The sequence below is a fragment of the Neoarius graeffei genome, chromosome 10 (assembly GCF_027579695.1).
Source record: "Neoarius graeffei isolate fNeoGra1 chromosome 10, fNeoGra1.pri, whole genome shotgun sequence".
Lineage (NCBI taxonomy): Eukaryota > Metazoa > Chordata > Actinopteri > Siluriformes > Ariidae > Neoarius > Neoarius graeffei.
In genome coordinates this window covers 16,572,754-16,598,526 of record NC_083578.1, presented here as the reverse complement: position 1 = coordinate 16,598,526, position 25,773 = coordinate 16,572,754, and the positions used below count along the sequence as shown (strand labels likewise).

Sequence of the window (25,773 nt, the reverse complement as noted above, 5' to 3'; positions counted from 1 at the left end):
CGGGTAACTTTTTGGCCCAAGCGAAAAATTGCTTCATGTGCAGATATTTGCAACAGTAGGTTAGCTAGCTAGTTAGTTAGTTACGGCAGATTGCAAGTATCGAACATGCTTGATATTCTGCGACAAAAAATCGCCAGTCGCTGACTTGTTGCACAGATATCTGTGCGTCTTTGCGATCATCTCCAAAGGCTAAGCCAGTCCCCGCCTGCGAAGTAGTCACATGATTTCTACGTGACTTGTATCCCCCCCCCTCCCCAAATTGCCCACTGGTCACAGATAATGCACACGCGCAGCTATCCGAGAGGGGAAACTTGTATCCAAAAATTGCAATACACTTGCGATAAGTCGCCCGTGTGTGCGGGTGCTTTAGGCAGCCTGTTCTGTAGCTACAGCATCAAGCTGCATTACAAGGTGGTGAAAGGATATTGCATTTAAACATGGCTAAATACAAAACAAAAAAAGCTTTCATTTGCTAAAAAAGAAGTAATGTTTGCTTTCAGGACAAAAATCTGCTTGTCCTGAGTGCCAAGGCTGCCGAGTTGTCCAGCCTTTACAAATAACATAGATGAAATCATCAGATTTGAAAATTATAATTAATTCCAGTTTGCTTTGTGCCATTCTAAAATGTTCCCAGTTACACAAACACTGAAACTAGTGTCGGTGTTCCTCCAAAATATTGCAGCAGCGCTGTAGGAATGTTTTTAAATGCTATGAACTGTAACCGTAATCTCAATGGCTATTAATCCAAACCTGGGTCTTGGAGCAAGTCTGCGCTAACCCCTGCTGTCTGTACAATTACTGCACAATTTTCTGTCGGTCCCAACAAAGGTAAACGCCCTCTTTAGTATCCTTCCATCAACAACGTTGCCATCATTCCTCTCGCATCCCTCCAATCCCAGTTATGACAGGGGAAAAACGATGTGTCTTTAGATGGAGGCTTTGTAGCTTTGACTTGGGGGAGAGTCCTGCTAAGCACGTCAAATAAAGTGACTGATGCTTCAGTCATGAACATGATGCTGTGTTTTCAGTCTTCATAATTGGAAGGAATGTGAAGAGCTGTACGCCATGCAAGTCAGTCCAAACTCTCATGTACGCAGGGAAAGGCCGAAAGGGGACGACATGCTCTGTGTGGTGCCTGAGAGGGGACAAACATTTCCCTTGCATACTTCTGTTCACCCATTCGCCTCGTTTTTCATCCTTAATTGGAATCCCATCATTTATCTTTCTCTTTTTTTCTGTCTTTCCTCCCATCTCTTCAGGGAGTCCTTTGAATGCATACTTTTGCCCCAGCACTAAACCACCCCCCCCTTCTTTTTTTTTTTGGATGGAGTGTATCCATAATTGTGTGAGGGGAGGGGAAAGTTTTGTGTGCGTGCATGCGCGTGTGTTGTAAACTGTGTTCTCTGTAGATTTTTGCCTTCGTTTGAAATTGCTATAAATCTGTAAAATGTTCTCCCTCATCCGTTTTCTTGATTGTGGTTTGGCTGTACAATTTGGGAGGGAAAGCACCGTGTATTCCTGCAGCTCAGAGACACAGAAATCCAGCCACCCACTTCCCAGAACTCAGGAGGTGTTGTGTTCCTGCTTGATGAAAAAGCGACATGATGTTTGGCAAGGCTTTCAGTGCTAGATCAGGTCCACCATAGGGTCTCTGTCATCTACGTATGCATGCGCACGCACACTGTGCATCAGAGCCTGTGTTCCTGTCAAGGTGTTCTTTGTATTCTGTGAGACATTGTGTTCTCATCGGTATCAAGTGATCAGGCACATTTCTAGACTTTTCCATTCGCTTACTCTTTTATCGGAGACGTTGAGTAAAACAGGGAAATATGCGTTTAAGACACTGACTCCACTGGCTGAGAGAGAGAGAGAGAGAGAGAGAGTCAGGCAGAGAGTGGGATAAAGAGGGAGTATCCATCAGTGCTGCCTCGCAGGGTGTAGTGTGTCCTGAGAAAAGTGGCACGTACAATGGAGGCTCTGATGCAAAGCACTCTGGGTGTGTGGTGTTGGCTTTCCCGTCCATCTGAAGCACAGGCTGCTCCTTGTGTACCACAGCCTGGTGGAGATGTGTGAAGCGGGGGAGGGTTTATCTCTCTCTCGGTGTCTGTCCATCCAATCCCATCTGTCTCTCCATTTCTCTTTCCATCTCTGTCTGTCCATCCATCCAATCCTTTCTGTCTCTCACACTTGGTCTGTTTCTCTGTCCCTCTTTTGCTCTTCTGTCTGTCCATCCAAGCCCTTCTGTCTTTCACATTTGGGTCTTTCTCTGCATCCCCCCCCCCCCCCCCAAAAAAAATCTCTCTTGTTTGCTGTCTGTTCATCCAGTCCCTTCTGTCTCTCACACACTTGGTCTGTTTCTCTGTCCCTCTCTCTCCCTCCCCACTGGACCCCCCCCCCCCCCCCCAGTCTGTCTTTCCTCTCTCTTCTCCATCTCTCTCTTGTGCTCTCTTTTGCACTCTGTCTCTCTCTCTGCCCATCCAAGCCCTTCTGTCGTTCACACTTGGTCTGTCTGCATTTCTCCCCCCCAATCTGTCTATCCTTTCCATCTCTCTTCTCTCTCTGCCCATCCAGTCCCTTCTGTCTCTCACACTTGGTCTCTCTCTCTGTCTGTCCGTCCATCGAAGCCCTTCTGTCTCTCACACTTGGTCTGTCTCTGCATTTCTCTCTTCCCTCTGTTTCTGTCCCTTTCTCCATCTCTTTTTCGTCTTTTTCTCTCTCTCTCCCTCCCCCCTCCTCAGTTAAATGTAATCCTTCTTACCAATGACCCAGAAGCCTCAGGGACACAGAGGTGGCCTTTGTACCATCCCGCTTGTCCCGACAGGCACAATTGCTCACTTTTCTCTCTAGTTCTCCCTAATCGTCTCTTTGTCTCTTTCTGTTTGCTTTCATTAGGCTCCTCAGCCTCCGTCTCACTGTCTGACTGAAGCAGACCTTGTTTTAGTGCTCTGTTGACTTCTGAATCGTTCCTGCTGTCGGGTTAAACATGCAGCCCCCCCCCCCCCCCCCCTTTAATTTTAGGCATAGCATTGTGGTTTGTGGACACTTGATTGCTGCTGCGTCACTTGCAGCTAGTTTGAAAAGCTATGATAATGATCAGTGATTAGCTTCGTCATGCAGCAATTCAGAAGTGACGCTGTGTTTCCGGTTTAAAATGAGGATTGCAGCGCTCAATTTCAGCTGCCTGTTATCACACTGACAGTACGGTGGGGTTACAGGATAATCGTTTTGTTTATTTGTGTAAGGAAACTATTGCACACTTCCTGTTGCAGCTTTTTAAAAAATCATTTACCAGGACTGTGTGCTTAAGTTTAAATTTATTCCCACAAAAAGTTCAGCTAACTGCAAGTTCTAATATTTCTGTCACTGTCAAAGCAAGTTTGCAAATCCTTTAATGTTTTTCGGACCCCCCCCACCCCCATATTAAAGAATACCTTGTGTAGGGTTTTTTTTTTTTAAATGGATATTTCTCCCTTTATCTTGCTCTTTTTACTCTTAAGTGGCAAACTGAGCAAAATAACAGTACAGTAAGATGCTGTTGAGGGAGAGAAGGCAGTTTTCAATCAGCTTGATCAACAGCTTATGCTGTACAAGATCTCTCACTCTCACGCACAGAAATACCTAGAGGTTTTATTGTAATCCTTGTCTTCATGTCATGTTTGGAAGTAATTTTACTTGTGGCTTCCCTTGATTTGAACCTCTACTCAATGATTGCTTCTTTTTTTCTCTCCCCCCCCACTCATCATGAGGGTTGAGTTCACTTCCTCTTCTCTCATCTTCCCAGTGGAACAAGCAACCTGCTATGCTCGAACCCCAGACTGAAGTCCAATTTTAGTCCATTAGGGAAACATCCCAGCATGCAGCAGAGCAGGAGGAAGAGCATGTCTGTTGCGTGCATTAAGAAACTGCCTTTTGTCTCGATCAGGGAGAACATGGTGCCAAACCTAGCATGGCTTTGGCGCCGAGTTCCTGCCTTGAAGATTGCTATTGATGACCCTAGTGCTCAGCTGGGTTTACCCATGGTGACCGTTGTGTGGTTACCAGTGGTTGCTGTAGAGGCAGGCCACATTCGGATATGAATAAGCAGCAAAGTGAGGTACTTGCTCTGACCGTTGACTCTACACACCCATACACACATGCAGTAATCCAGACACATTGATTTAATCTAACTCAGATTTTGTATTCACCCACTCAGACACTCCCTTTTCCTTGTGGAGCTTTTTTTTTTTTTCAGAGGCAACATGCTCTTCTTGCTATCTCTCAAATGAAGTTGAGTGGTTGGATGAGCTGCATTACCCCAACATGTTTATTTCTGCAGTCGTGTGTGTGTTCTGGCACATTGGAAGACTTGTGGATCCTTAACATACAGTAGGGATCGACCGATATGTTTTTTTTTTTTTTTTTCAGGGCCGATACCAATTATTATGGAATTGGGATGCCAATAACCGATATGTGCAACCGATAAATGTAAACATTATAATTCACATGAAATTAAACATGGCACACACTGACACAGACCTTCATATCCATGAAATGTATGTTTAATTGTAAAATTGAACATGAAATTTTGTGCAGGGAGATGCCAGAAGCATTTGTACAAAAGGTCAAACATTAGTTAGAATAAAATAAATATTCACCAATAAAAAAAAAATCACTCCCTACTATATTACAGCTCACTGTTTTCAGTGGAAAATAAATGAAAATACACTCTGGATTCTTTTACACTAAGAACTAAGTAAGACTTACCAACTTCAAGTAGTTTTTAAATAAATCAAGTGTAGGGAGCTGCCTGCAGCATTTTAAAAAAAAATAAAATCAAACATAAAGTAGGCCATCACTCCCTATTATGTAACAACTTAACAAGTAACCATCTACATTCTAATGCTTTTAATGCCCAAGCCTAATATTCCCAATTTAGGAGGATTATATTGTAGTGAAGGAAGCATTACATGTTTCAGCGAGACTAGTTGGTTGTAGGCTAATTCAAGTGCTTCCTTCCATAAGCTAAGTTTGCCTGGCTACACAGATGCAAATGGACAATTTTAACGAGTAGTAGATGAAGAATGTAAACATATAATGATGTGCTTTTGCAACTTGTGTGTTTGTGACTTATTGCGGCAAAAGCAGCATGTCCTTACCTTGAAGTGGGATCTGCTTCTGCCCGATTGCCCATACAGCCGCCTTGAAACAGTTCACAGCGTTTAGCTACGCGTGTTGATTGGCTGTATCCCTTGTGCCGCTTCTGCCCGAGTGCCCGTACGGCCGCCTTGAAACAGTTCACAGCATTTAGCTACACGTGTAGATTGGCTATATCTCTTGTGCCAAACAAATCAGATGTTGTGGTGGGCGGGACCGTGTTCTTGAACTCAGAGAGGCGAGTGCAGGAAAGGACGTGCAGTGACCGTCGCGTTAGGAACGAAATGGCTGCAAAAAGGCATGTTATCGGCATATTGGTGGAAATTATGGCCGATACCGATAACCCTAAAAATGCAGAATATCGGCCCAATATATCGGCCAGGCCGATTATCGGTCGACCCCTAACATACAGGGCGATCGGTTTGATTCACATTGTGTTTAACAAGAAATGCCTTCATGAGCCGCCACTTAACCGGAAACTAATTCCACATGAACTTTGTAAACTTGAGCTCAGCAATTAACTCTCGGTCTACCACCAGGGTCTACAAGTCCTTGGACTGATATTCAGTGGCCAAGATTAGCATTTTATTTAGTCATCAATTACTGTTCAGAGCCTACCAGACTTTTCCGTCTCTCATTATATTTCTTTTCTCTTCTAAATGCTGCTTCTTGATTTAGAAAAAGAAGACTGGAGATTAGAATAGCTGAAAAGTACTCTTCCAGAGCATGGCTGAAAACCACTTTGGCACTGTCCCTTGACTCTAACTCTCTCTCTCACACACACACACACACACACACACACACACACACACTCCTTTCTACTTTGTGTATGGAGACACTAGGGGACAACATGTAGTTCTAAGTTCAGGGCCCTCTATTTATCTTGGCCCTCTTTAGTGTGTGTGTGTGTGCCAGCATGCATGTTTCGATACAGCTAGACCCTATTAAATCCCCAGTGATAAATCCAGAGGTGTATCTCTTCCTTTTGTCATCTTTCTTCTCTGTTCATCCTCTGTCCTCGCAAAGTTTGACTTGTTATTCTTTCCTCGGAGTTGGAAAATCAAACAGAGCTGGTTGGACAGCATGACTCTCCGATCCCCTCGGAGGCGGCAGAGCCGTAGGACCTGAGGCTGCCAGGGTTTATGGGGGAGGTTTTGGCTGGCTGAGGATATGGCTTGTTTTATGATTTTTGGTGCGGTTTTAATGGAATAGGCCCAAGTGGTAGGTCAACATTCCAAACATTGTCAAGGTAACCAAGAAACTTTTCCCTACTATATATATATTTTTATTTTTTATTTATTTTATTTTTTTAGTCCTACGAACTGTTTTAGGCCTACCCCACCTGGTTTTGTTTCTATGGCAAGGTTTCACTGCTAGATTTTTTTTCATTGTCACATGATGAATTCGAGGGAAATGGTATTTTGCAATCCTATTCCCCACCTCCTGCAGGGAGTCCAGTTCATTCGTGAGCTTTCTTCTAAATTCAGTTTTTAAACTAAAAGTAATTCCTAACTCTGGTTTTGGAGTAACTCTTAACATATATAATTGGCTGTCTTTCCTGCTATAACACCTGTTTGGCTTAATCAGCTAAATGTTAGGCTTTTCCTGAGTCTATGGCTGCCATCCTTTCTAAAGGCTAGTGAGATGTAATGGCCATTTGGAGTGCACATTTAATGACTTTTTTAATGATCTTGGGTACCTGAACAAATACAAACAAGTATGACAAATTAATGAAAAGTAACAGCCAGTTTCCCTTGTCAGCATGGATTCCTGAATCTGATATGGTCTTTACAAGAGGTAGTGTGGCATTTGAAATTCTAGAGCAAATCGGGTTTGTTTGTTTTTTTAAATTATTCATTTTGCTCCAATCCACTGATGTGTTAATACAGATAATGTGCATAAATATTTATATTTTAAATATCAACTATTTTACAACCCCAAATCAGGAAAAAGTTGGGATGGGATGGAAAATGCAAATAAAAAAAAAAGGGATTTTCTAAATTTACTTTTAGTTGTATTTCATTGCAGACAGTATGAACAAGATATTTAATTTGTAAATATACATCCATTCCTGCATTTCAGGCCTGCAATACATTCAAAAAAAATTGGAGCTGGGGCAATTTAGGGCTAGTAATGAGGTAAATCAATTAATGTGATTTGCGAGAGGTGATTGGTAATCAAGATTTGGTACAAAATTGGCATCCATGAAAGGACTAGTCTTTTGAGGAGCAAAGATGGGCTGAGGCTTTCCAGTTTGCCAACAAATACATGAGAGCATTATTGAACTGTTTTTTAAAAAATGTTACTCAAAGATTCCTCAAGGAATTTGTGCGTAAAGGGCAAGGGCGCAAGCCAAAGCTGGACACCCCGTGATCTCTGATCCCTCAGACAGCACTGTATCAAGTACCATCATTCATCTATAGCTGATATAACCACGTGGGCTCGGGATTACTTTGGCAGACCTTTGTCAAACACTAAAATACAGAGTTGCATCCACAAATGCCAGTTAAAACTTCACTGTGCAAAAAGGAAGCCTTATGTTAACTGAGTCCTGAAGTGCTGTCTACTTTTCTGGGCTCAGAGGCATCTAGAATGGACCATCACACAGTGGAAATGTGTGTTGTCAGGCAAATCAATATTCCAAGTTGTCAGCACCCTTAGCTGGGGTTGTCAGCACCCTTAGCAAAGGGAACTTGCACTTCTGTGATGGCAGTATTAATGCAGAAAAGTATATTGAGATTTTTGGAGCAACATAGGCTCACTTCAATCTGATATCTTCCAAGGATGCCCATGTATGTTTCAGTAAGATGTAAAACCACATTCTGCACATGTTACAAAGGCATGGCTGATGAGGGTGTATGTGCTTGGCCTGTCCCCAAGAGAGAATGTGTGGCAAATTTTGAAAAGAAAAATGTGCCATTGATGACCCCATACTGTTGTGCACACCTTAAGACCTGTGTCCACGAAGAATGGGACAAAATAACACAAACATTTAATCAGTTGGAGTCTTCAGTCCCTGAACGTTTTAAGCGTTGTGAGAAGGAATGGCAGCATGATAGTGGTAAAATACTTTTACTGTCCCAACTTGATTTGAAATGTGTTGCAAGAATTAAAATCGAAGGGTTTATTTTGGAAAAACAATGAAAATCATGAGGTAAAACATCAAATGTGCTGTTGTATTGTTTTGAGTGCAATACATCTGAGGATTATTTACAAATCATTTTCAATTTCAACATACCAGTCTGACTTTTTCTGATGTGCGTGCCTCTATATATTAGAAAAAAAAAATTAATCAGCAGAGTTGGATTGGTTACTGAGGGTACAGTACATCCGTATCAGGTGTAAAAACTTGAAACCCGTACCAGAGTTTTCTTATCCTGTTCATTCCTTCTTGTTGAAAGAAGGAATTCTAGTTCCTTCTAGTACTGTTATGGTGCCCTGACCCAAACTTGACCTTCACCTGTAGTTGATCTGTTTGCTGCTGCCATTTTTCTCTGTTCAAAATAAAGGTACAGAGCTAGAAATAGCTTCTGTGGGCCTTTTCCTCTTTGCATAGGCTTCATCGTGTCAGAATTGAGAGTTCGTTGTGTTGGAGCTGGGGTAGACCAGGGTTGGAAATGACTGGTCTACCACCAATCTCATACCAGTGATTATGTAACAGCTCATTACTCTGATATAAGGCGACTCGGATGGTTGTGTAATGGGTGGGTCTCAGTAATGGTAGTGTAAGATGCAGCTCAGCTTTTTGGAGGTTATAATGCTGTTATAAGAAGTAAGCTGAATTGGACTTTTGTGAAATGTAATAACCCTAAAAAGTCTTCAAAAAAAAAAAAGTGTCCACTTGTTCAGGTTTAAAGAGTAGCAGAGGGTGGAATATTAACTGTGCAGTCAGAAACTGCTGGTTGGCAGCAGCAATCGTAAAATGCTAGGGCTATACAGTGGGCATATCGCGCATGCTGTGAAAAAAATCGCTGTGTGATAAATGAGTTTACTGCAGTAGCACCCACACAATATACTTTTTTGCATGTGTGAGACAAAGCCACTTGTTTGTGTGTGAGGTGAATTGGTGGTGCATCATTTATTCTACTTGGGAGTTGTAGTCTATCGTGTGATTTTTAAAGATCATGTCCCCATCTGCAGAGTCCACAAATCCAACACCAAATCTCTACCAAGAACAATCCCCGTTTTCCCCAGCAACTCAAATTAGCTTGCAGTGTTGGGCTGTAGCTTTGCTCCAAGTAATAACATTACTAGTTTACCACCACACTACTGAAAAATGTCGTTGAAGTCACGGTTTTCTGAATCAAGTAGCTTTTTGGTAGCAAAGATCTTTTTTTGATCAAGTAGCGCGTTAGTGTAAGCTACATTTACTTGAGCCTTTCTGAAGCTCAAGCACAGCAGATCTTTCTGCTGAAGTCGAAATAAAACTAATAGCTGAAGTATTTTTAATTTTTGTGTTCACATAGACTTGTGCACTTTGCACGTGTCGAAGGCCACGGTGACGCATAGCCACAGAAGCACTTCTGTATGACTGTGAGATCACATGGGGTGATGTAAACGCAGCAAACCATGCAATGAGTGTGCGTGGACCCCCCCCCCCCCCCCCCAATAATATCGGAATAAGCATCATTGGATGATTGGTAGTATAAAATCATGCAGGGACGATTAAATTATCACAAGCTTATGGTGTGTATATTCAAGAAACTGGTGGGAGGGTGAAAATGGAGAAAGCACTGTGTAAAGAAGGTTAAAAAAAAAAAAAAAGTGCATAGATGGCAGTCAGAAAGGCGTGACGAAGTAATCTCCGGTAGCTGTTTGATCAGGCAGTGGTCTGTAATGCTCTACAACAGCGGTTCCCAAACTTTTTTGGCCGCGCACCCCCTTCTATACTCCAACCAGGTTGACGCACCCCCCAGTCCCCCAGTTTCAAAAAACACACGCTTTCTTATAAAGGCAGCATCTTTAATCGTGCTTAAATGATAAACATCGTTTGCAACACCTGCAGGAAACCACAAAAGTGGAAAAAAAAAAACCACCAAAGCTTTCTTACAAAAGCCTAGGTCACAACCGGATGTGCGATTTTTGGCATTTCCCAAAATGCATTTTTTTTTTTTTTTTTTTTAAGTTCACGGAGAAAGACGCGCGTTGGCCGCAAGTTTGTCTTGCAACCTAGAAAAAAACGGAAGTGCCCGTAGAGTTTGTTTGACATGACAAAGAACCTCTGCGGCTCGAAAATCAGCACGTCACATGCGCGCCCTCCATGCGTTTCTTGCGCGTAGACCGGCCGTAGGAGCACGTACGGCCGGTTGTGACCAAGGCTAAAGGCAGCACGTCGTGCTCGAATGAGAACATCGAATCACATTAACATATGCGCTCTCGTATTTTGAATTAGATAGAATTTGATTGAAATGTAACAGTTTTAAAACGTTGCAACACGGTAAATGCGCAAATTCATTACAAAGGGAGATCACATCGAGGCATGTAGTCTACCAGCCAGATATGGGGAAAATATATGATTTTCATCCGTGTTTAAAACACTAGCAACACAACCCTGTCATTACAAGGTTATGAAAATGAATTGAGAATGAATGAATTTAATTTGCAAAAAAGCTAACAACAGTAAAAATAGCAATGATAATTATGAACATATGCATTTTAAAGAGACAACAATTAAGGAGCATATCAGGAACAGATAAAGAAGAGGATCCATCTGATTGTGAAGTGCAGCGCTGGCGGCTCAGTCTGCAGCGAGCGAGAGAGACAGACAGACGGTGGGTGGGTCAGTAGGCTATATAGGTCCTGTTTTCAGTAGCAGTATATTTTTAGCAAGATCAATGCCATGTGGCCAAATACATACCAATATTAATGCGACGGATGGGCCTGCATCTTGGCACAGAGCTCTCCGATGTTTGGGGTAATTGAAGACAGTCTCAGCCTCAAATCTTTCTCAACATCTCCCAGTCTCCTCCTTCATCCCTGATTTGTGGTGGCGCATTTAGTTTTGCCGATTTCAACCAGTTGAGCATCGCGAATGAATGAATGAACGAAGCCACAAACTACTGCAGAACCGTTACAGCGTAGAAGAAGAGTTAAAAATCGCCATTACATTTTTTTTTTTATCTTGCGCACCCCCTAGTGGCAGCTCGCGCGCCCCCGGGGGTGCGCGCACCACACTTTGGGAAACCCTGCTCTACAATTACTCTGTAAACTCTTTACCCACTCACACCCCTCACCTGAGACGGCTGAGGACGGAGGGAGATTATCTCACTGTAAACGATGATAGCTCTGCTTGGAGAGATTTCTAGAACATTTCAGACCTGTTAGAAAGCAGGGCAACAGCTCTTGAGCAGCTGGCCCACACACACCACCTCGTCTAAACACCAGTCATTAGTTTTTGTTTAACAGGAGGGTTGAATCTCATTTCAGCAGAGCTCCTTTTGTAAATGAGGATACACTTGCAAAACATGCATATCACATCTAGAGAACATGCAATAATCAATATAAAGTACAAAGTCGAATTTTTAGATAACATGATGTTAAATATGTAAACACTTAGTAAGAATAGTGTTGGGGGGGGGGGGGGGCGTTCCAGAAAAGTCCATTGCAAATCTTGGAAGTTCAGTCATTACTGAAAGTGTTAAATATGCATGTGATGCTGTTTCAGTAGTCTGTAATGTAAACTCGCCCCATATAACACGTACTGCATGCCATCAAAAAAGATAAATACAGGCAATATTTCAAGCAACTCTGACCAACTAGTCATTTTAAGCAGTATACAATGAAAGCATTTCACTGTGAGTGAGAGGCATGTTTGACAGTCCTGCACTCTCTCTGGTGTTTATATGTCATATTAAAGAGTGGAGAAAGAAAAATGGAGCAAATGGTCTGCATATGATGCGGTCCTGAGCTGAAACAGAACCTTAACCAGGACCATATGTCTAATGAGCTTGAAAATTCAGCTGCAGTTGGACAGCATGCGATGACTTAATTGAGGAAAAGACGAAGTTCTTTCTCCGTGTCGTCAGTCATCTTCCACTTCTCTCTATTCTTAGTAACAGTGTGGTCTTTGGTGGCGTCGCCCCACGTGAACCAGTCTGAGAGCATCCGAGGCTACGAGCAAAGCAAGTACACCCACTGACCACTTTATTAGGACCACCTGAACAGCTGGTCGTCATGCAGTCGACCGATATGGCCGCAGTGCAATACATATAAAATGTTTTGGGTTTTTTAAATTATTCCTGTTCTTGCCTGATAGGAGCAGGACCTGTTGGAACCTTAACGTTCACGGTATTTGTTTTTTTTTAGATGTTTTTCTGCTCAATGTAGTTGTAAAGAGTGGGCATTTGAGTTATTGTAGCCTCTCTTTATATTTCCCTCTCAACAAGGAGTTTCCAACCTGCTGCTCACTGGATGTCTCTTGTTTTTCGCACCATTTTGCGCATGAAAGTGTTTTGAAATGCCTATACCAGCTTGTCCAACACAAACAACCCTGCCACAGTCAACATCTCGCAGATCATTATAGATACCAACATTACCTGAAGGTCTTGACCTTTTGCTGCTGCCAGATGTTGCATGAATAAGCAGTGGTGCTTGAAAGTGGTCAATGAGTGTATGGTTGTCTGATAAATGTGATTTTAAAGAAAAAAAGGTTTCATTGCAGCTCAAACCATCTTATAACCACCATACTCCCAAACCCCTCTTTAAATCAAGTGCATCTGCAATTTAATGGCGCATGTCGATCTTTTATGTAATGTGTTCAGTAAGCAGTTTTCGCTGTAACAGTCCTACCTCAGTAGTAAAACATTTGCAGGATTCAGGTAACAGGTTCAGAACGTCTCGCTTGCACTAAATATAGTCAGCGTTCAGTGCTCGCACTTGCACGTGCATGCAGACACGCCCACACTGGCAGCAAATCTCATCATCTCTGATAAGCACTTTGTTTACCATCATACGGTTTGTCAGCTCTGTCTTGGTTTTTTCATCACAGTGAGAGGTAGCTGCGTACGGTCATCGCCGCTGCGTTCGAGACGGAGCCTTTCATTCGACAGCCAGCACACGAGGGAGCCGTAAAGAGCCATAGCAAATACACACACGCACACAGGCCCAACTATATCGTCCCAATGATTATAATAACAGCATGCACAGACCAAAGTCGACAGACATCATTATCACTGGTTCTCATACCCCACCCCCCAGAAGTGCGCACACAGTGTGGCTGTAATAATGGAGTAATAAGAGCTGTTGACGCTGCCAAGCAAACCTTCAGCACTGACCACACACACACAAGCATTCACTTCTTCTTCTCTTGTTTGAAAACTAGTGCCTTCTTATCATAAGAAGCCAACCTGCCATTTATACGCATACATGTGGCGTGTGTCTTATGGTGGGGGTTCATGCTTGGAGCAGTGAAAAGGATCTTTTTCCCTTTTACGGTCTTGTTTTGCTTGTAAAATGCTCCCGTTATGGATTTGCATCATGGTTCTGTGCAAATGTTTCACAGTGAAGACTGCTTTAACCAACTCCCTTTCAGCAGGCCTTTTTTTTTTTTTTTTAAGGCCTCCACCTGCTGCCCCTCCCAGTAATGTTTTGCTACGATGATGAGTGATTACAATTTCAGGCTTTTTGCTGAAAGCAGGCCATTTTTGCTGTCCAACACCAGCTTCACTATGGCACCTGAAGGCATGAGGATTATTGCGAACGTGCCCACCAAGCCCATTTTCTGTCTGTTATTGCTTTTGACTGTTCCATGTTATATGGGAACAAACGGTTATCATAACCTGATCAATCTGTTCATCTCATCTGTTAAAGTCAAGCATTGAAATGCCTACTATAAATATATCCCGTATATTTTTCATCATTCCCAGCAAACTGTTCCTGCCCGTGCCTGAGGACTTCAACATCAGTTCTGCATCCATGACTGATGTGCGTTCTCAGTTTGATCTTATTTTTACTGACGTTCACGCAAGGTTTTTGATCTATCTGAGATCTCCAACTGATTAGTGTGCTAATTCGTATCGCTTCATCAACTGATTACATGCTCAAAGACCTCGGGCATTGATGGCAATTCTAGACTTAGTCCTGCCATTAGGATCCCAGTTTCATCCTTGATAAATGGCACATGACCTGAGTGTGCAACACGATTTATGTTGTTGCGGTGTTAAATTCTCGATTCTGATTGACTGCAAAACAAGCCACAGGTTTTTTTGTTTGTTTGTTTGTTTTTTTTATTAACGTGCTGGTTCTGATGATCATTTCTATAGTGACAACTCATCATAATTAGACAAATCAGCAAAAATCTTAGTCATTGTTTAATCATGTTTGTGTAGTGAAAGTCCTAAAATTCCAAAGGAATCAATGCAGTTAGCTTTGGAGCGTGTCCTGAAATGCTTTTCTGCTCAACATGTTTGTAGAGAGTCATTATTTGAGTTACCATAGCCTTCCCATCAACTCAAACCAATCTAGCCATTCTGGACATGCTGCATCTACTTCAGCATTTTTGTCTATTTTATGCACAGATGCAATTCAGTCTCTGAATATGTAAATTCGTAGCTAGTGAAATCATACAGAAGTGTGTCCAAGCCGGTATACACTGTCTGTACGTTAGTGTGCACGTGAAAGAGCGAGGTGCTAAATCAAAATCAGCTGCCTACGTGTAGTTCAAGCCTGGCACAAAACAAACATGTAGTGTACGATTATTACACACATTAGTCTAGACACACATTTGCATACAGTTCTTATCTATAAGGACAGTGGGATGAGAGCAGCCGTGTGTGATTTGTCTATATCCTTCACCCCTGCTGTAACACAGCTGTTACAAACAGCCAATCAGCTGCTTGCATGTTGACAGTGTGAGACGATGTCTGCAGTTTGCTCAGATACCACTTCCTCATGCAAATCTGCTATTTATCACTTTCTTCAGGCGGCTTAAATGCCATCACCTTTGTTTTTCATCTTGCCCATCTCTCGCAAAACCTCTTGGGTTTGCTTTTGAATTTTCATACATTCAGTTTGTGACTATCAGCAGCATCTAGTCCTGGTTCCTCTAAACCCTGGTTTATTCATGTCTTCAGTAAACATGTAATTACCTTTTGGGAGCTCCATTTTTAATCCATCAGTGTTGTCTTTCATCTTGTAATTGTGACAGATGTTATGGCATTTGTGTGTGTGTGTGTGTGTGTGTGTGTGTGTGTGTGTGCGCGCGCACGTTATTGTTGATGCTCATGCACACATTAGTACCTCTTTTAAGAGGTATGCACACACTCGATGTGTTTCTGAGCTGTAAACTAAATGACTGTATGATGCTGAAACAGCAATACTGGTGTTAATCTTGAGTTTTTTTTTTTTAGATTAAAAATGATCATTTTTATGAATGGGGGGAGGGCTCAATGGTTAAAATCATCCTGAACCTTTCAAGGTTGAGGCTGATGTAGCCCATGTTTACATTAGACCGTATCAGCGGATCATCAGATTAACGTTTTTAAAACGATTAGTGTGCACACAGCAACACCAATACACGATTTGCATGCACACAGCAACGCCAATACACGGATACGCTCGGCTCCGCAGGCATCCTGCGCTCCAAATCACTCCGCCCTGAACAGCGAGTGCCCTCTGGAGGGTGCGCACTCCGGCCCTGCGCAGCTCACAGAGCGCGTGAGTGAAGTGAACAAGCTGTGATTCGGGACTGAGCCGCTGTGTGTGTGATCCCAGCGCACATCACTTACCACTTGCAAGTGGAAGGATGGCAAGCCTAAAGACAATCATAACTACACAATGGGCAGTATTTGCATCAGTATTTGCAGTATTTTCATACTTTTATACTCTTTAATGAAAGGTGATACAAGGCGGAAGTCCGCGCCGGTTTTCAGCAGTCGCGTCACATGACCAACACCAGCGAATCAGGAAGGTGGATGTCACAGTGACGTTGTCCAATGAGACGCCAGCTAGAGCTCAGCACAGCGTATCCGCGTATTCTGAATGTTTACACAGCACCGGAGCTGACACGATCTGGACTGAATACGTGGACGCTGGCGGATTCCCGTTTCCCGGCGTTTCCAGGCGGTTTAATGTAAACGGACCGTGCATCCGCGAAGAAAACGAGACAGATACGGTCTAATGTAAACGTAGCCGTAGAGTCACCCGTTTGGTGCTTGTCAATCATGGGGTTTTTTTTTTTTTTTTTGGAAGAGAAAAAAAAATAATCAGAGGTGGGTGGCTCACCTCTCCCAGCACCCACCTTTTTGAGTGGGTGTCTGTGAAGCCATGTTCACTTTCAAATATGTGCTGATCGAGATTCCATTGTTCACAGAAGTTTACGCCCAACCCCACTCTTCCCACTTCCTCCCCCCCCCCCAAAAAAAAAAAGTCCTTTGCCCACTTTTTAGCATTTTTCAAAATTATGCAGCGGGTGAAGTTAGGCTCAGAACTGGGGATGTAATTTACTTTTAAATGTGTTTAAAACCAGAAAAAAAACCCTAGTCAGTTACTTGGAGATCCAGAAAGATGTTTTTGGAACACTTTAGTAGCTTCTTGTATGTTAAACACAACTATTCTACATGGGTTATTTTTCTTGTTTAAAAATGTTCTTGGGTACTTTTTATAAATAATACTAAAACACTGGGAACCAAAGCCCAAGAACCAAGATTCTGAGGTCCTGTGTGATGCTTCATAACTTCCTCCATTACATAACAGGCTGCATGGTTTGGAAAAGGAAGCGGTATGCATTTATCAAAGCTTTGACCGCAGTTTTCCGGCAGCCGTGTGTGCGCGCGCGCATCCATCCCCTGGAGCTGTTTGGATTCCTTGATTGCAGCAAGGATGGAGTTTAATAAGGCGTACAGAGCTGTGCCATCCAGAGAACTGTGTGCGCACATTTAGATTTGCATTTCTCTCATAGTCACAGTCCAAAACAAACCCCACAGCACAAACGAATGTCCTGCTTCCAACATTAATAATATCCTGATCTGTATTAAATGGAGAAGTGAGATGTTGGATTTGTTTGGTCTTGCAATTGAATCTTAATGGTCACCTTATGGTCACTTAATGTAGCTGATGGGAAATGAGGAGTGGGGGGTCGTCCCCCCCCACTCTCTACTCTCTAGTGTTTGGGAGTTTCCCTCCGCTTCCTTTGTTTGGGTTTTGTGCACATTCCATTCAAGCTTGTCCAGATCTTAACTGATTTGCCTGGGCGATTGTCACTCAACTGCCTGGTAAGAATGACTCTGCTTTCCATCAGATCAGAAAAGCCGCATGAGGGTTATGTTGGATTGTAGACTCCTCATTGTGGAAAATTTGCAGTGAAGATCAGCAGCACATTGCAGTATGGAAGATAAGAAATATTTGCAGTACTTTGCCAGTCGTCAGCGAGGTGGAGAACTGTGTGTTCAGGGTAAATCTGCACCATCTCTGCCAACTGGTTCTATAGCAAGAGGAAGTTGTACTGGGATTTTTTTTTTTTTTTTTTTTTTAAGCATTTTTAGTGTGAAGTCCGTGACCTGCTGAGTTTGTGTTCGATATCAATTCATCTCGCACGGCTTCAACAAAAATGTGAACTGTAGTATTCAACAGCTTTGAGGTTACATTACAGATAACATCCTGACTATTAAATGTCCTCCAAAACAGCATTAACAGTCGGGGCAGAAAGTAAATAAACAATTTATTACCACAGTATAATTATGCCTGGTGAAGATCTGGCCTATCTTGTGAAGCCTGACGAAGCTACTCTTGTCTGCAGTATTGCTGTATTTGATGGCAGTTGACTGTGTGATATGGTGAGATGGTTGAAATGTGTATATGTAATAATACGCGTCCCCTTCGTTATAAGGTGAAATGATTGTCGGAACACCTTATTTGTGTTAGTTCTTTTTAAATTAAATGTAATTTAAAAACTTATCTTTGCAACACCCCAGGATCTGTAAACTGGGATAAAAACAAACGCCAGGTGGGTTTCCATTGCAGTTTTATGCAAAATAGGGAGGGTCCTGTCTTTTAAGTCAACGAAACACAATTGTGAATGGTCTGTTTCCACTGAGTGGTATGTGATTAAAGCTGGATTTTTGTCCTCTCATGATGGTCCTTCCAATTGGCAATGGAGCTCCAAAACCTGATGTGTTGACATGGTGCTTCTGATTTGCATCTCATCTCATTATCTGTAGCCGCTTTATCCTGTGCATGTGACTTAAATGTGGAAAAATATGCTTCCGTTTACATTTTGCGAACTATCACTTTGTCAAGCCGTCTGGGGGAAAAAAAACAAACGCCTTGTGCAAGTTTATAAAGGTTTTTGTGATTTATTTTGAGTAGTTTTGAAATTCCAGCATTTCCATTGCTCCTTTAAGTTAGCGGTTTCAAGTTGTGCATTAAGCAGGTTGATGGAAACCTGCCTACTGTGGACTGTCAACATCTAGCCAGTTAGAATGAGACATCTCTTCTTGCTGGCCAATCATATTACCCGATGATTTGGGATGTAAATAATGGTTTGGGAGGGAACACTGAAGGGAAGGGTTGTGTTCGCTTCTAAACAAAACCATTATGTCCAAATAATTTGCACCAAAATGAAGCTGTGAGCTCTCGTTGCCACCCTTTATCACTCACCGTCTCTCCCTTTGTGTGTCTGTCCCCCTCTCCCTCCCTCTGGCACACAGAGAGCTTCTCCCACTCTCTGATCCCAGACAGTAGCTCATCCATGGGCACTGGTGTACGGGCATCCTAGGTAATCCCCTGCAAGTGTGCCAGCAATTCATGTCCTGACCTCCGCATACTCAAGCCAAGGGACACTGGTTACTGCCAGAGTACAGGTGTATAGAGACCAGGAAAAATGGTCTCTCTTAATAAAATAAAAATCTAGAAAGATGTTTGTGTTGTATGGGGTGAAGGCAGGACTGAGCTTTAGTGTCTGGATGTACTAGTGCATCTCAAAAAATTAGAATATTGTGAAAAAGTTCAATATTTTCCATCAGTTATTTAAGAAAGTGAAATGTTATATATTATAGATTCATTACACAAACTAATGTTTCAAGCATTTTTCTATTTTAATTTTAATCAGTATGGCATACAGTACAAAAACACAAAAAAAACCCATCTCAAAATATTAGAATATTTCATTTCAAGTTTGAGTAAAACAGTATGAACACAGTGTATCTCTCAGTCTAGTTCAGTACACACAACCACAATCATGGGGAAGACTGCTGACTTGACTGTTGTCCAGAAGATGATCACTGATGCCCTCCACAAGGAGGGTAAGCCACAAAAGGTCATTGCTGAAAAGGGTGGCTGGAAAAGGTGCACAAGCAACAGGGATGGCTGCAGTCTTGAGAGGATTGTCAAGAAAAGTTGATTCAAGAACTTGGGAGAGCTTCACAAGGAGTGGACTGAGGCTGGTGTCAGTGTATCAAGACCCATCACGAACAGACATCTTCAAGAAAGGGGATACAACTTTCGCGTTCCTAATATCAAGCTACTCCTGAGCCAATGTCAGAAGTGTCTTATCTGGGCTAAGGAGAGAAAGAAATGGACTGTTGCTCAGTGGTCCAAAGTCCTCTTTTCAGATAAAAGTACATTTTACATTTAATTTGGAAATCACGGTTCTAGAGTCTGGAGGAAGAGTGGAGAGGCACAGAATCCAAGGTGTTTGAAGCCCAGTGTGAAGTCTCCACAGTCTGTGATGATTTGGGGTGCCATGTCATCTGCTGGTGTTGGTCCACTGTATTTTATCAAGTCCAAAGTCAACACAGCCATCTACCAGGAGATTTTAGAGCACTTCATGCTTCCATCTGCTGACGAGCTTTTTGGAGATGCTGATTTCCTTTTCCAGCAGGACTTGGCACCTATCCACAGTGCCAAAACTACTACCAAATGGTTTGCTGACTATATTACTGTGTTTGATTGGCCAGCCAACTTGCCTGACCTGAACCAGATAGAGAATCTATGGGGTATTGTCAAGAGGGAGATGAGAAACACCCGACCCAAAAATACAGATACGCTGAAGGCCACTATCAAAGCAACCTGGGCTTCAATAACACCTCAGCAGTGCCACAGACTGATCACCTCCATGCCACACCGCATTGATACAGTAATTCATGGTAAAGGAGCCCCAACCAAGTATTGAGTGTATAAATGAATATACTTTTCAGAAGTTGGACATTTCTGTATTGTAACTCCTCCTCCTTTTTTTTTTATTGATCTTGGGGAATATTCTAATCATTTGAGATACTGGATTTCTGATTTTCATGAGTTATAAGCCATAATCATCAAAATTAAAACAAAGGCTTTAAATATTTCACTTTACATGTAATGAATATAGAATGTATGAAAGTTTAGCTTTTTGAATTAAATTATGAAAGAAAGGAACTTTTTCATGGCATTCTAATTTTTTGAGATGCACTAGTATTACTGTGTGGAACGAGTGTCAAACAACCGCTCTTAACTTGGTTTAATGGTTTTGTGATATGTAGTTGGGTTGACGAATTCCTTTGGAAGTTTCTTTTGAGACTTTAAAAAAAAAAACCAACAACAACACTTTGTTAAACACTGTTCCGGGAGTGTGTGTGGGGGGGAGATCACTACATCAAATGGTACTACATCTACCCAACAGATTCCAGTCCAAACTCCCATTCAGAAATGCTTCTTGCGTGTAATATCACCTTTTAATATAACTTTGCTCATGTTTTACATTTATATAGACAGTTGCTACTCTATGCTGATTTATTTTTTAAAATAAAAGCTTTAAATTTATGTATGCAATATGATTTATTCATGGCACGTTTTCTACATCAACAGATTCATAAGTGTTTGACCAAATAAGTTTCAGTAGACATGTAGTGGAGAACTTGGATGCCATATTAGATTCATCATCTTAAACATTTGAATGTGTATTTTTTGGAACTGAGTGCGCACAACTTTTATGAAAATTAAAAGCAAACTACATTATGTAGATCACCTAAGTAATGCATCTTTTAAATACATGTGATTTTGCTTGGTTACTTATTAGCAATGGATTGCTATTTTTTTTTTAACCCTTTCTGTGGTGGTGGAACAGTAAAGCATAACCTGCTAACACTTTACGTACCCTCAAAAATTTGGCAACAAAATATTTTTGGTAAGTGACAACCGAAAAAAAAAACACCAAGTTCTCAATTTCTCAGTGCTTGTTCTGCTGTAGCCTGCCCTCTAGTGGTCAGATTGGACATTTGCATTCTCTTTCATAAAACTAATCAATGTTCTATTTTCTGTAGCGTATACATCCACCATCATGAATTGGTTTGTTCTGAGATGAACTAATGCTGTGTCCATACAGCCAAAACATGTGTACGTGCCCTGCTTTTAGGTCTGCATGTGTGCAGCTGTAATGGGGCAGATGTTGCAATGGCACTCTGATCCCAGAACTGACATGTGAGGTCCAGCCATGATGAACCCCAGAGCCAAACATCTGGGAGTGAGCAAGCTCCATTTTGGTCATCTCATCCCAATCACTTCCAGTGCTTATATAAATAGCAGTCAGTCATTAGCCCATCTGGCATAAGTGCACATACTGTACGTGTGCGCGCATGTGAGCATTGATGGGGTGTGTGTGTGTGTGTGGGGGGGGGGGGGGAGGTTACAGTGTCTGATTTGAATAGAAGCGCTAAATGCCAGGAATGCAGACAAGCCTTCACTCTCATTGAGGCCCACAAAGCCGATGACAGAGCGAGTGCGCTTAAAGCTTTAGTCAGGATTATAAACTGATTTACTCATCCTTTGAAGATGAGATTAACATTTAATGCCTTCATGCTTTGTGATTACATCCCTCAGGTGGGACAGGTGTGTGTGAGGGAGAGAGAGACACCCTGTGCTCATTTTTCCCCACCTGATTGTCTCTTTATCTCATTATCTCTGCTTGATATGAGAATTTTCTGTGATGTGACACAGGTCACTAAAGCTCATCACCTCAGCATGTGTACGCCTGATGTGTAAAGGACTCCACTTTACCAGTGTGTACACACTCACTTTGCTGCAGTGTTTCTGCTGACTTGGGTGTATTACTGTAGTTAATAATCTGTCGGAGACTAAATTTAACCTCGGGGAACAAAAGATTGTTTTGGCTTAAAAGCCAGATGACTCCCACCCCCACTCCTACAAACACAATCCCTACGATGTGCTCTGGCATCTCTAAACAGTATCAGGTGCCTCACTGTGGGGGAAGTGGGTGGTTGGGTTTTTATTATTTATTTATTTTTTAAATAGAAATAGTTATAAAACACTAATGCTATGTCAGCACACCTTACACTGCCATAATTATTAAACTAGCAAATGAATCCTATGCTACAACTAAATCAAATCTAATCTTAACCTCAGTAACTGAAAAACCTTTTTTTTTTTTTTTTAACTTAAAAGCTACAAAAAAGTTTTTCCCGCAATGTCAAAACTAAGCTTTCTATCATTGTGGGAACCAAGATATAAAAAATGTGTACACACGTACACTGTATTAATGTTAATATAGATTGAGGTCACTGTATCAGTATGCTAAATTAAGTCAGTGTTTCACATTCCTTTTGGCCTTAATCATTTGCTCCAGCTCGTTTGCCGAAACCAAAAACTGATTAAACATTAGGGTGCGCACACATTTTGCTTAATGACTGCTTGGATGGAAAGTTAAACCAGCGTTTCCCAAACTGCTCCTTAGCCTCCTCAGATGGTCTAACTTTCTCCACAGCTCCCAAGCCGAATGTACCAAGCAATGAAAAGTGAATAACTGTTATTCTGTAATAACATTTTAGGAGTTTGAGAAGCAAAATTTACTATAAAACTACCGGTTTCCTCCAGCTCCATGGAATACATAGAATTGCTGAGTGTTGAGGAATGTCTTAGTTTTTATCTTGTTCAGAGTGTGACCATGCTGTGTTTTTGCGTGGTTTCAGGAGCTCTCTACAGTGGACTTCCGGAGCAACTCTGTGTCCAGTCGAACTCCAACACCACCTGAACGCTACTCGCCACACAGTCCGATTGAACGAGAGATCCCCACCTCACCCCGCCGCAACAGGTACACACACACACACACACACTTGTGCTCATATCCTTGTGGGAACACTGACGTAACATTCCCAAGTCCCTTACCCTAACCTTAACTATCAAAACTAAACGCTTAACTCCAGTCTAATTCTAATCTAAACCCTAAAACTAATCTTGTGTCCGAAATTGCTCACTTGTTCACTACTCCTGAAATAGGGAATTACTATATAGAGGACTATATAGTGAGCTCATTGGTAAAATGAAAAAACATTTTTGGAGACTAGTGCGTCGCGCTGGTATTTACATCATTACTGTCGCATAATTAAAATGTGCCAGATCAGTTGGCTGGTGGGTTTTTTGAAATAATAAATAAATGCATGTTTTTGTGATAAATCCATATTATACTGAGCGCATTTCCAACATTAATCAATACAAAGTACCTGCATCTTTCAAGGTATTTTTTATTTTATTATTATTATTATTTTAAATCAAGGCTGAATACTTTCTTCTTTGCCGCTGCCTTTTATTAAATCAAATTTGAAACTTATTTAACTTTTCAGCGCAACCTCAATGCATGATGGGATATATCGCTTTGGTTAGTGACCATCGGTTGTACACTACTTTTCGTGATGCATTGTGGGATACTTTGAGTGCACTAATATAGGATGTAAATAATCCTCACTAAGGTTTCGGACAGCACTACAAAATGGCGTCCTCGCTATATAGTGAGTAGGGAGTGATTTCGGACACAGGGTAAGTCTTAACCCTCAAACCGCCCTTTGAAGAAGTGAGGACCAGCCAAAATAAACCAACAGAGTTGGGACAAAAAAAATTCTGGATCTCAATATGTAGCAAGAGTACACACACACACACACACACACACACACACACACACACACACACACTTGTCATACAATCCTTCTGATGACGACCTATTGACTGACTGACTAATGCAGCTAATTAATGACGTTACTTAAATCTAACCTTAACCTCTGTAGCCGAAAGGAAACGTTTGTTGGCTTATTTTGTTTTTATAAATAAAAGTTGTTTTTGTTTTAAAAGAAAAGTAGTTTTCCTAGTGGGGACCTGCCAGATGTCCCCACAATATCAAAACTGTCAGCTTCCAATCACCGCTATCCTTACCCCATCCTATTAAAGTATGTATCCTTGTCTGAGTAAGGTTTGGTATGTACTTTCATCTAGGGATGTCCCGATCCGATCACGTGATCGGAAATCGGGCCCGATCACATGGTTTCAGACTCGATCGGAATCGGGCATTGCCTCCCGATCAGGGATCGGATATATATCTATATAATATATTCTCATTTTTAACACATCAATAGCTATGCGTTGGCACAGAGTGAGACCAGACCTCTTGTCTCAACACAGCAACATCAACGCGTGCGGCATGACATCACTTTGTAGCGGAGACGCTATTGGTTATTGGCTGCCTGTTGCCGGCAAAGTTGAACACGGAAGCAGTTCGAAGCGGAAAGCAAAGCATGAGATCTTTTTTTTTTTTTTCGTTGGATGACAAAAGAAACAGGCTCAAACCTGAAAGGGTAGAAATGCTTGTTTTCATCAAGAAAAACATTCATTTCCTTAATTGAAATTACTGTACACCACTGTGAGATGCGTTCTTAAAAGCAAATTACCGGCACCGTGGCACTTTAATTTTTTTTATTTGTTTACATTCCTGCCAGGTATTTTAAGGTTATTTTTTTAAATTTGTTATTTATTGTTCAAACTGCCTCACGTAAGTGCTCTGTTTGCTAACGGAGTTGTTGGATGTTAAAATAAGGTGTTAAATAAAAAATGAGGAACATCCTGGATCCATTTCTTTCCTCGTCTTTATTTTTTATGGATTATAAGAAGTATCGGATCGGGACTCGGTATCGGCAGATACTCAAAATCAAATGATCGGTATCGGATCGGAGGGCAAAAAAACCTGATCGGGACATCCCTACTTTCATCTAAATATTTTCTTGTGCTACTCCAGAGAAGAAATGAAGGTTCCTAGAACTACAGTAAATAGTTCCTTTTATTCAGACCTACTGTTACTACATCCACATAAAGATTTCCTGTTTTAAACTTGAGTTTTCATTTCTCACTTGTCTGCACCACTCAGAATGTTTACATAGAAATCATAGCACATGTTTTGATTCAGTGATGATTTTTTTTTTTTTTTGGTCTGTGACTGAGTCACTTGCTTGTTTTGAGGGTTTATTTCAGCTCTGCTGTTTCGGGGTTCTATCAGACCCCCAGTCAGGTTAGAACGCATCATCCCCTCTGAAAATATTATGGCAAGGCCAGTTCTTTTTGTTATACCCTGAAGACTTTGATTGCTTTATTCTGAACAGTAAAGAAGATATAAAAAATGCAATAATCAAAACATCGTCATAAACAAACAGAATAGCGTAGCCACAAGGCAGTAACATAATGATGTTCGGAAAGGATTAGGAAGAAGTAAATAACTTATCAAATCCTAAGCCTCTATACCACCGCTAATCAAACGTCACTTTCCACCATAAACTTGTGTGTGTGTGTATATATATATATATATATATATATATATATATATATATATATATATATACACACACACACACACACACACACACAAAGTTTATTATGGCGGAAAGTGATGTTTGATTA

General features: G+C 41.6%; 1 protein-coding gene across 3 annotated transcripts in view; it reads left to right on the top strand.

Annotated features, from left to right (window-relative positions):
- The window catches only part of pdlim2 (PDZ and LIM domain 2 (mystique)), a 97,572-nt gene that overhangs the window by 49,119 nt on the left and 22,680 nt on the right, over positions 1-25,773 (top strand). For all 3 annotated transcript variants that reach the window (XM_060931363.1, XM_060931362.1, XM_060931364.1), the window contains one exon: positions 23,028-23,149. In XM_060931363.1, the coding sequence (XP_060787346.1) occupies positions 23,028-23,149 (122 nt within the window). The remainder of the gene's footprint in view (positions 1-23,027; positions 23,150-25,773) is intronic.